Below are 10,995 nucleotides of genomic sequence, written 5' to 3' on the forward strand. Positions count from 1 at the left end.
GGTGAAAGGAAGGAGAGGGGGACACGGGGATGAAGCCAGCAAGACAGAGAGAGACAGGGTTGTAACAGAGAGTAAGAAATAGAAAACGGGGTGTGGCCGGTTGAATGATGGCCCCTGAAGATGTCTCCGTCCTAATTCCTGGAACCTGTGAATATGCTACCTTACACGGCAAAAGGGACTTTGCAGATGTGGTGAAGTTAAGGATCTTGAGATGCGGAGATGATCCTGGATCATCTGGGTGGGCCCAGTGTAATCACAGGAGTCCTTACAGGAGGGGAGTAGGTGATCAGAGTGAGACGAGATGTGATGAAGGAGGCAGAGGCTGAAGTGATGCTCTGTGAAGGTAGAGAGAGGGGCCACAAGCCAAGGAATGTAGGAGGTCTCCAGAAGCTTTCATGGCAAGGAAACAGATTCTTCCCTGGAGCCTCCAGAAGGAACATAGCCCTTGATTTCAGCCTCATAAGACTCATTTCAGACTTCTCACCTCCAGAACACTGAGATAGAGAATTTGTATTATTTTGAGCCACTACGTTTGTGGTAACACGATACATCAGCCATAGGAAACTAATAGGGGAGGAGAGAGAAGGTAAAAATTGGAAGAGTGATGAAAAGAAAAGACAAAAAAGGGGACTTCCCTGGTGGTCCAGTGGTTAAGAATCTGTCTTCCAATGCAGGGCACGCAGGTTCGATCCCTGGTTGGGGAACTAGGATCCCACATGCGCGGAACAACTAAGCCTGTGTGCCACAACTAAAGAGCCTGCATGCCGCAACTACAGAGCCCACGCACTCTGGAGCCCGCGTGCCACAACTAGAGAGAAGCCCACACCCCACAGTGAAAGATCCCGGGTGCCGCAACTAAGACCCGAGGCAGCCCAAAAATAAATAAATAAATATTAGAAAAGAAAGAAAGAAAGACAAAAGAGAACGTGAAAGAAATAGGAGAGGGGAAGAGAAAGAAAGAAAGTCACAAAAAGAAAGATAAAAAAGAATGAATAGAAATAAAAAGTAATCATGATGATAATGATTTTTAAAAATAGGCACTTCTAGAGTGCTTTATACCAGGCAACTCACTGAATGCTCAGAACAACTGTTCAAAGTAGGTTCTGCTATCACTCCATAGGACGGATGAGGAAAGTGTGGCACAGAGAGGTGAAGTCATTTGGCCAAGGGTGCACAGCCAGCATTTGAACCCAAGCAGTCCGAACCCAGATACGAAGACCCACAGACAATTCAGAGACAGAGAGATACACAAAGACAGAGATAGATGGAGTCAGAGAGATAGAAACAGAGCAGAGAGAGCAGCTGGGGGGTAGGAGAGGAGACGTGAATGAACTTGGGCAGAAAGGAAGAAGAGGAGCCAGGCTGGCAGGTGGTGGGTGGGCCCCTGGCTCCTGCCCACCTCTCATCACAGTAGGTGAACTTCATGTCCAGGCTGTGGCGGCTGAGGAAGGCCCCCCGGCCCAACGGGGGCTCCAAGCTGCCAGGGTGGGGGATGGCTTCACAGATTAGCACCAGGCATTGCAGGGGGGGCTCCAAGTTGGGGCTCCCGGCCGGGGAAGACTGTGCAGGGGGCTTGTAGGCCCTCATGTGTCCAGAACAGTGCAGTACCTGGTGGGCAGGGAGCGAGGCAATGATGGACCTGGGCCTAGGGCTACCCAAGGGGCTGGGAGGTATATCCCTGTAGGCCCCTCCCCTCAGGGAGCAGAGAAGAAGAAACCCCTGAGGATTCTAGAGACCCAGCTCAGGGAGCTCTGAGGACCCCCAGACCCCAACCCCACAGAGACCCAACCTAAGAAGGTTCTGACAATCTCTAGATTCTTAAGACTCAGGGAGCTCTGAGGACCCCAGATTCCAACCCCATGGAGACTCCAGGCCCAGGATGCTGAGGACCCCCAGCCCCAGGCTCACAGAGACTCAGACTAAGAAAGGATACAAGGACCCCCAGATCCCCAACCTCCTAGGTACCCAGAGGATGCACTAGACCCAGCCTGAGAATGCCCCACTGGATCCCTGGCCCAGGAGACTCCCGGACTCCAACCCACTGTGAGAACTTTAGGGCTCAGGTCCAGCCCCAGCAGGTCCCTTGCCCTCCTCCAGGCCAGGCCCTGCCCACCTTCCAGGTGGCCGCCTTGAGGTTGAGGGTGCGCCCGCGGCTGGTGAGGGTGCTCTTCATGCGCAAGGAGAAGCACCGCTCGGTGGGGGCCTCCGGCTTCTTTTTGGACAGGCCTGAGGAGGGCCGTGGGAGGGGGGGGGAGGAGCAGGTCACCGGGCAGCTTGGGACAGGGCCCAGTCCCTCCAGCACCCTGGTTACTAACCTCTCCCCAGCCTCATCCCCAAAATTGAGACTTCCGACCCAGAGAGGGTCTCCACGGGGTATGCTATGCTCCTTTAGACCCCCGGGGTGCAGCCATGTCCCTGTATTCCCCTGGGGCAGGGCCACATCATCCTCATCCCATTTTTCTCAGTCCAGTATTTCAGAGGGGGAGAAGATATGCTGAAGAAAGGATGGAGGGCTTCCCTGGTGGCGCAGTTGTTGAGAGTCCGCCTGCCGACGCAGGGGACGCGGGTTCGTGCCCCGGTCCGGGAAGATCCCACATGCCGCGGAGCGGCTGGGCCCGTGAGCCATGGCCGCTGAGCCTGCGCGTCCGGAGCCTGTGCTCCGCAACGGGAGAGGCCACGACAGTGAGAGGCCCGCGTACCGCAAGAAAAAAAAAAAAAAGAAAGGATGGAGCCTCAGTTTCTGTAATTCGGGGGCAGAGATCTCCAAGGACTCACTCTGCCGGGGAGTCAGGGCGTCCTGAAGCTCCTCTTGGTCACAGGGATGGACAAAATCAAAGATACTGTGTCCAATCAGCTCAAGCTGGGAGGGAGGGAAGCAGGGGGTGTCTTAGAGGAAAAGCATTTTTACCAGGGCCTCTGACCCATCTCCTCCCTCCCATCCTCATCAGCCTGCCCTAATTCATGAGGCTGGATTATTTCCCCAGTCTCATTCATTCATTCATTCCTTTCTTTGGCATATAATTTGCTGGGCATTCTTCTACATGGTATGGGCACAGCAGTGGCTATGAAGACAAAATCCCTGCCTCTCAGAGCTTACTGGCTAGTGGCGGGAGATAGCCAATGAACAAACAAAACAACACACATGCATAAAACAATATACTAAATGATATGAAGAAAACTAAAGCAAGGTAAGATGATGAAATGATGGGATGCTATCTTAGAGGCAGTAGTCAGGGACAGTTTCTTGAAGAAGTGACATTTACACAAATTGCTGAACAAAGCCAGTGAGGTGGCTCTCTGGAGTAGAGTGTTCCGGAAAGAGGGAACAGCAAGTGCAAAGGCCCTGAGGTGAGACCCTATTCAAATTCCATTTGCTGTGCAAGCCCAAGACCCAACTCCTTATTTCAATTCAGGAAATGAGACTGGTGCTGGGAGGAGGTGACACAGATGAAAGGGGACCCACAGAGCCCACAGTCCAGAGCTAATGCTGAATAGGGGAGGAGTGAGATCTTGTAGTTGGATGTGAATCCGAGCCCTGCCACTTCCGAGCTTTGGGATCTTGAGACATTCACCTATCTGAGCCCAAGAGCTCAAACTAACAGAGAAATTGGTACCAAGAGTGGGATAACAAGGCAGGGGAAAGGAAGGGATGCCAACTGTGGAGCCCATTTATGTGAGCTAAGAAGAAGAATGGTATTGCTGTAAGGATCAGCTGAAATTGGTTCTACTCTCTAAATGTCTCTTGTTTGTCCTCCCATCCCCAGGCCCCTCATCCTACTTCTTTTCTCCCACTTGGGGCCCTGCATCCGCTTCCTTATGGATTTTCCAGCCGCTAGTCTCACTCCCTCTAATTCTATCTCTGTGCAGTACCTAGAGGGATCTTTCTAAATAAAATGAAATTCTGATTCCACCTTTCTGACACAACCTCTCCCCTGCTTAAAATCTTTCCATGGCTCCACAGTGCCCTAGAGATAAACCTTCTATTTTGGTCCTAAATTATGTCCTCTCTAGCCTTTTCTCTCTCACTTTCTCCCATTGCACTCTGCACCTAGCTTGGATTAATGTCTTTATTTCCCCCAAATGCTGTTTTATCTCACATCTGTGTCTTTGCATATTCTGTTCCCTTGGCCATGTACATTGCCAGTCTTCTCTGATCCCATCCATTCGCCATACCCTTTGAATGGCTAAGCCCTTCAGGTTTTAGCTCAGATGTCTTCTCCTCCAGGAAGCCCTCAATTCCCACCCAGGCTGGGTCAGGTACCACCCTCCACCCCCGGCTTGTACAGCCCCCTAGGCTGCCCCACCCCAGCCCTGACCATTCTGAATCTTCCTGTCTGGTGACATATTTGTCTCCCCTCTGCACTGTGGGCCTTGTAAAAATAGGGCTAAGGTGGTTCTGGTCACCTCTGTATCCCAGCATCACCTGCACAAAGCAGGCAGCTCCTCTTACCTGACTGAGGCCCAGGTGTTTGCTGACATTCTCTGACAAGTAAGCCATGTCTCCCTCGGCGGTGAGCACCATAACGAAGCCCTCCAGGGCCTTCAGGTAGCAGGCATCCAGTGGTTCGCCCCCTGCTCCCACCTGGTTCCACTCCCCTGGTGTCCGGACCAGGATGGGGCATCTCTAGTCAGCGGTAAGGCCACCCTGGCTAGCCTCCCTCTGCTTTCCTTCACTCAGAGGAACTTATAGGTACCTCCAGGTGAGTGGAGCACATCCCAGTGGCTTGGGGTCCAAGGAAGAGGGCAGGACCACCAAGAACTGGAATTCTAAGGGAGCAGAGCCTCCCAGGGGTACAGAATTCTAAGGAGATAGGGGTTTCCTAAGGGAACAGAACTCTAAGGAGGGTAGAATCTTAAGGGGATGAAATTTCTAGGGGTCAAAATTCTAAGAAGCCAGGGCCTAGGAGGAGTCAGAATTCCAAGGGGGCCAAGCTTCCCAGGGGTTCAGAATTCTTGGAGCAGGACCTTCCAGATCGGCGGGATTCTAAAGAAGCAGGGACTCCCAAGCAACAGAATTCTAAGGAGGCAGAATTCATCTAATGGGCAGAGTCTGCCAGAGGATGAGTCCACTTTCCCCATAATAAAAGCTTTTCAGGGTCCTGGGATTCCAAGGGTGTGTGTGTGTGTGTGAAGGCGTCCTACAGAGAATTCTAACAGGGAGGGAATTCAAGGGGATGGCTACAAAGGGGACGAGCAATAGAACTAGCGACCTGAGGAGGGGAAGTGGGACTCTCTCAAGTAATTAAATATTGGGCAGTGAAGCCTCCTGGGGATATTGATTATAAGGGAGGGAAGCTTAGCCGAGAAGATCTCTCAGGAGACCAAATCCTAAGGGTCCAGATGCCTTAGGGAGTTAGCCGGCCTCCTATTCCCTAGGGTTCTAACTCTAAAGAGGCGGAGCTTCCCAAGGGCGCGTTCCAACGGGCGGGGCCTCACAAATGATAGACTTCTAAGGGGGCGGGGACTCCTAAGAAACTGGGTTCCGATTGGCCCAGAACCTGAAGGGGCGGGGCCTCTCCCACTAAGTGGATTCCAGAGGGGTGGGGCTTCGCCGGGAAGACATAGGGGGCGGGGTCTTGTGAAGATGAGGCTTCCCGGAGGAGGGGCCTCCCTGGGATGTACCTTTCCGAGGGCGGGGTCTTGCTGAGGTGGGAATTCCCGGGGGCGGGCCTCACCTGCGGCGCAGAGTTGGTGCATGCGCAGGTAGCTGATGGTGAGGCGCATGATGGAGGCCTTGTCCAGGTGGGCGCTCACCCCGCGCGCGAAGGGCAGCGTGTGCGCCAGCTGGTACAGCACCTCGGTCTCCTGGCTGCGCCGGCTGCGGGCCGCATCCCGGGACTTCTCCTTGCGCAGCTCCGTGCTTGACCTGCGGGCATGGGCAGCGTTCACTGGCGGCGCCCCGGGAGGGGAAAGAGTTGGATGGGACAAGCACGTGGGTTGCTGCCACATGGGTCTCGGGTTCAGAGAGAGCAGAGTCGCGACTGTGCTGGCCTCGCAGTGTGGCCCGGGCGAGTTGCCGGAGCTCTCTGGGCCTGGGTGGATTATACTGTGGAGTCGCTCCTTGCCTCAGGTTTTATCTGTCCCGGCGCCAGCCCATGCTGCCCTCCGGTGCCTCACTCCTCTCCAAGGCGTGCCCAGGGCCGCTCTGTCCCCTCCCTGACTTATCTGCTGTTTATTCTCCGGGCTTGGGAAGACCGGGGAACAGGGAGGCCTCCGGCTGGGAGGGGGCTGGCAGAGCTGGCCAGGAGCCAGGGAAGGGAGGGCGCAAGAAGATGCCTGCAGCCCCCCAGGCCCCCTGCCCTACAGCCTCCCAGAACCCCCTCTTCTGCCCTTTCCCCTCCTCAGCTGAGCTGAGTCCTCAGAATCTTGGAGTACAGATCTCAAAGTCCAACGACCCACCAACAGGGGCCCTGCCAGGGTGACACAGCAAACCAACCCCAGGGCCAACGGCTCACCACTCATCTCTGCCCTTTAATCCACTTCAAATGCCTGAATTCTGCATGTGGGGTTGGGAGGAGAGGATGAGTGTCATTTTTTTTCAGAAATATCTACCACTTAGCCAGCTTTTACTATTAGGTCAGACCCCGTGCCAAGTGTGTAACTTACATTAACCCGTTTAGCTCAGACATCCCTAGAAGGAAGGTAGTAACATTTTCCCCATTGAACAGATGAAGCCCAGGCACAGAGAGGTGCAGTGCTTGCCCACAAGGAGTGAAGCCAGGGTTTCAACGCTGGTCTTCCTAAACTCTTCAGTTTCCTCTGTTGTATGGCCCTGGGTTTATCTCCAGATTTCAGTACTTCTTCCTGTTTCTGCCACTGTCTTAAAAGTCAAACTCCAGGTCTGTCTGAATCCAAATTATAGTTTTGGGGAAGAAAATTATAGAGTATGTTACATATAGTATAGTATATGTAATCTTATCTATATTGATACTATTGATAAAACCATTAATAAGCAGCTATAAGTTGCTAAGCATTTATGGGTCTGGTGTTGCTCTAAGTAAGGACTCAGCCTATGTGTACTCATTCAATCCTAAGAAAGCCCTAGGCAGAGAGCACTTTAAACCTCCACTTCACAAAGGGGAAACTGAGGCTCTGGAAAGTGAAGTCCTTTGCCCCAAAAGTCACAAAGCCATTAAGTGGTGGAGCTGGGATTTGAAGTCAGGCAGTGAAGTTCCAAAGCCTTTATTCTTCTAATTCCTTTCTTGTGACGTCCCCGCCAACCTCCATGGACGCAAAACTCTAGGAGGGGAAGCTGCCCCTTCCTAAAAGCCAGAGGCCACTTCTGGGGCATCAACCTCACCCCCAAGCAGGAGACCTGCAGCCCAACCCACAGGCATGATGGAGGGAGGGGAGTGGACTCTCCTGACTCTCCAGATGGGAAAGAACTCCTCAGTGCAAGTGGGTGGGAGGCACAGAAGGGGGCAGCTGGGTGGAGGGAGCCAGCAGTTGCCCTCATCCCCTCCCTCCTGGCTGATGGGGGGCAGGGGCCTCCAGTCCCGCTCTGCCCAGGGGACATTCCGTCCTCCTGTCCCGTTCTGTTCCAGCCCTGTTTGTCTTCCTGCCCAGAGGGTGGGGGTGGGCGGGCCTCACTGAGCTGGGGGCCCAGACAGAGGGAACAGGGAGTAGGAACAGGAACGGGGTTGGGGGGTGGGGTTGGCCCCCCACCTCCTGGGCAGCTGGGCTCTATAATCCTCTCTGTGGCCAAATGACTCCTCCCTCCATAGAAGAAGCTAGCTGGTGGCTACAGCGGGACCCTCCTTCTAGCTCCCAGCCTGTTCTCCGGATGTTCTGACAGGAAGTGTGGCCTCTCACTTGCTCCACAGATGCCCGGTCTCTGGCCTTTCCCTTTAAACAGAGTCGGGGCTAGTTCCTCTGGTGCAGGGTTCCAATCTCAACTCCCTTACTTAATAGCTGTGTGACTTTGGACAAGTTGCATAGCCTCCCGGAGCCTAAGAACAGCACAAACTCATGGGGCTGTTGTGAAGATTAAATGAGTTAATATATGTCAAGGGCTTAGAACCGGGTCCGGCAATTGGTTGGTGCTATATAAAGGTTCAACTTTTATTATTTCCCCTTTGTCCACATCAGGGATGGAAGGCTTAGGAGCATCGTAGGCACTGGAGAAACCCTTGGGCTTCAGTGGTAACCCCATGGTGTGGTGTGTGTATGTCTGCAAGTACACACGTGATTTAAACGACACCTTGGGAAGAAAACTAAATCATAGTGATACTAATAATAATGATAGCTTTGGTGGATCAAACACTCATGGGCTTAGAGACCCCATCAAATCCTTTCAACAAACCCTAAGAACCTGGAAAAGTGATCTCCCTTTTACAGAGTCAGAAACCAAGGCTCTGAGCAATTGCATCACCCAGCCAAGTAATCAAGCTGGTAATCCCAGGGCCCTCCACCAATGCGCAACCATGCTCAACGCTTCTGTTAGTCTGACCACGTATCTGCTTCTACCCAGAACCCTGTCGGACTTGAACACAGTTTATTGCTCACCTATCGGGTATCCTGCCCCGAAGATCTGTCCCCTCACTGCTTCTCATCTTGAGCGGGTGCAGGGGAGGGGAGGTATAACCCTCATTTTCCAGGCTACAAAACTAAGGCTCAGAGAGCAGTTGCTGGCACAAAGCCACACAAGCCAGGAAGCGGGTGAGCTGCAATTTGAACCCTGCTTTGGGGGCCTGTGCTCTTAAATGCCATGCCTTGGTGGGCGTGCCACCCAACGGACCCCTGTCCTACCCCTCCTCTGTCCATTGGCCCCAGTCCCTTCCCCTTGTCCCACCACTGCTGCCTCCAGATTTCCCCAGCTGGCCAGTCTCCCCAGCTGGCCCCATGCCCAGCCCTGGTCCGTCCCCTTGGCACTCTGCCCAGGTTGGGACGTGCAGCTGGAACCCTGCCACCCTTCCTCTGTGTTCCAGTAGAGAACGGGGGTGGAGCCAGGCTGGGAGGCCCCAGGGTAAGGCCTGGGAATGGGGACTAGGGCTTGGTGCCCCCCCCCCCACAACCAGGAGAGGGAGAAGCCCACCTCTTCCCTGCCCTGAAGAACTTGCCACCCGAGAGCAAAGGCATGGAGAAGCGGGGACACCCTTCCCCACGTTCAGGGCTGCTCCTGGGCCTCTCTCTCCTGATATTCAGCTGGGTACTGGGGGTCTTGCAAAAAGTGTAGAGGATTTGGGTGGGGGCTTAGGTTGAATACATGCAGGGACTCCTCTTGGCATTGTGCCAAAGTGGCCTGAGAGGGTTTGGGTTTGAGAAGGGACTTGGGGTAGGGGTCAGTGGGAGTCTCTCTACCCCTGACTCTGCTCCTTCCTAAGGACATGATAATCCAGTGGGGTGCCTGTACCCAAAGCCCTATGTTCTCTGGGAACCTTCTGACCCGAGGGGCACCCTGGGCCGAATGCCCATCAGGGACTTCCCAAGAATCACCCTTGCCTGGGGTGGGATGGCAAGGATGGAAGAAGCGAAGTGGGTAAGGGAGTATGGAGGGCCCACTCACCATCACCCTGACCCTCTTTGGCCCTAGCGCCATCCTAGGGGTGCAGGAGGGGATGGAGCGTGGCTGGGATCTGGGTGCGAGTTATGAGTGGGTGGTGCGTGGGCTCGGATAACACCACAGGAGAGGGCTGGCCTTGGATGGGGAGGGGGGAGCGCCCCAGCTCAGCCAAGAGGGGCCCCCACCTAGGCAGGAAGGGGTGCTGGGAGGGGCTAGACCAGGGTTGGCCTAGAAGGGGTGGGATAGAGTTCCCTGGCAGGCCCAGAGCCAGAGACTAGAATAGAATTGGGGGGTGTATAAGTGGGGGGAGTGAAAACATGGGGGTGGGGAAGGATCCAATCAGACCTGCGAAGCCAGGGAGGAGGGAAGGGGGTGAGGCTTCCTGGACGCCTCAGATTGGACAGGAGAAACCAAGGGTGTGGGATATTTTCCGGGGGTCCCATGAAAACATGGCCAGATAGGACCCCCTGGCAGTGGACCCAGAGCACGAGTTCCCTGTGCTGCCCCAGCAAATCTGCACCTGCTGGGAAGGGAACACAGAAACCCACCACCTGTCCGGGATGACCCCAGCTGGGCTCTGTGGCAGGGGGCGCTTCCCACAGCTTGCACTGAATCAGACACAGCACCCTCGCTGGAGTCTTCCCCAAATAAGGCTTGGGTGCCCCTTCCCACTGTCACAGGGACTGGGTGGGAGTGGAGGAGTCAGATAAGAGGCTAGACTTTGGGAAGTGGGTCAGGCTGTTTTCTTGTTCTTAAAGAGGGTGACCCTACCTTCCAAAAGGCCCCTGGGAAGGGTCCCAAGGTGGCTTCTGAAAGGTGACCATCTCTGCCTATTTCTAGGCAACTCAAGGTTTGGGAGACTGTCAGGGAGGGTCCAGTTAAAGAAGATCTCTCTTCTCTTGAACTCAGAAGCTGACTCCGCATTCCAAGGGACTCCCTATATCTGGGAAGGCTCAATTTGGGGGTACCCCGGATCCCCTAGGACCCTAGGGGTCTGGTGTCAAAGAACAACCTCAATTCTGGGGGCTCGGAGGCCAGAAGGGTCAGTATGTGGAGGGAGAATGCCTCCCGCAGAAGCCTGGGAACTGCTCAAATGCAACCACCCCCGATTCCATGGGGACCCCGAGTTTCAACCCCAGTCAGGAGGGGAAGCGAACCCGGAACAGCAGGAAATCTGGGATCACGACCCAGATGTCGCTCCTGGCTAGAGGGGCGTGGCAGCCTGGACTTGGGGAAATGCCCCCACCCCTGCAGTCCCCTAGGGTGGAGGGTGCGGCGGGGATGTGTCTCCAACCGCGTGCCCGAGTGGCCCTAGGCTTGCACCCGCGCCTTCCCCACCCGGCTCAGGGGTCGCTGGAAGAGGAGCCCTCCCAATTCTTATCATTCCTGACCCCCAAAGCCCAGTACCTTGCGCGCTGTAGCCCCAGCGCCATGACTCGCCAGTCGCCGCTCCGGAGCCCTTCGAGGCCCCTAGCCCCCTCCCCTGCCCTGCG

At 54.9% G+C, this 10,995-nt stretch overlaps 1 protein-coding gene across 2 annotated transcripts in view; it reads right to left on the bottom strand.

Annotated features, from left to right (window-relative positions):
- HIF3A (hypoxia inducible factor 3 subunit alpha) overlaps positions 1-10,951 on the bottom strand; it is a 29,326-nt gene extending 18,375 nt beyond the window's left edge. For both annotated transcript variants that reach the window (XM_024768729.1, XM_024768731.1), the window contains exons 1-6: positions 10,910-10,951; positions 5,676-5,866; positions 4,451-4,596; positions 2,776-2,860; positions 2,114-2,226; positions 1,400-1,608 (exon numbers count right to left, since the gene is read on the bottom strand). In XM_024768729.1, the coding sequence (XP_024624497.1) occupies positions 1,400-1,608; positions 2,114-2,226; positions 2,776-2,860; positions 4,451-4,596; positions 5,676-5,866; positions 10,910-10,935 (770 nt within the window). In that variant the 5' untranslated portion in view covers positions 10,936-10,951. The remainder of the gene's footprint in view (positions 1-1,399; positions 1,609-2,113; positions 2,227-2,775; positions 2,861-4,450; positions 4,597-5,675; positions 5,867-10,909) is intronic.
- Between the last annotated feature and the right edge of the window lie 44 nt (positions 10,952-10,995).

The sequence above is a fragment of the Neophocaena asiaeorientalis genome, unplaced genomic scaffold (assembly GCF_003031525.2).
Source record: "Neophocaena asiaeorientalis asiaeorientalis breed wild unplaced genomic scaffold, Neophocaena_asiaeorientalis_V1.1 scaffold629, whole genome shotgun sequence".
NCBI lineage: Eukaryota > Metazoa > Chordata > Mammalia > Artiodactyla > Phocoenidae > Neophocaena > Neophocaena asiaeorientalis.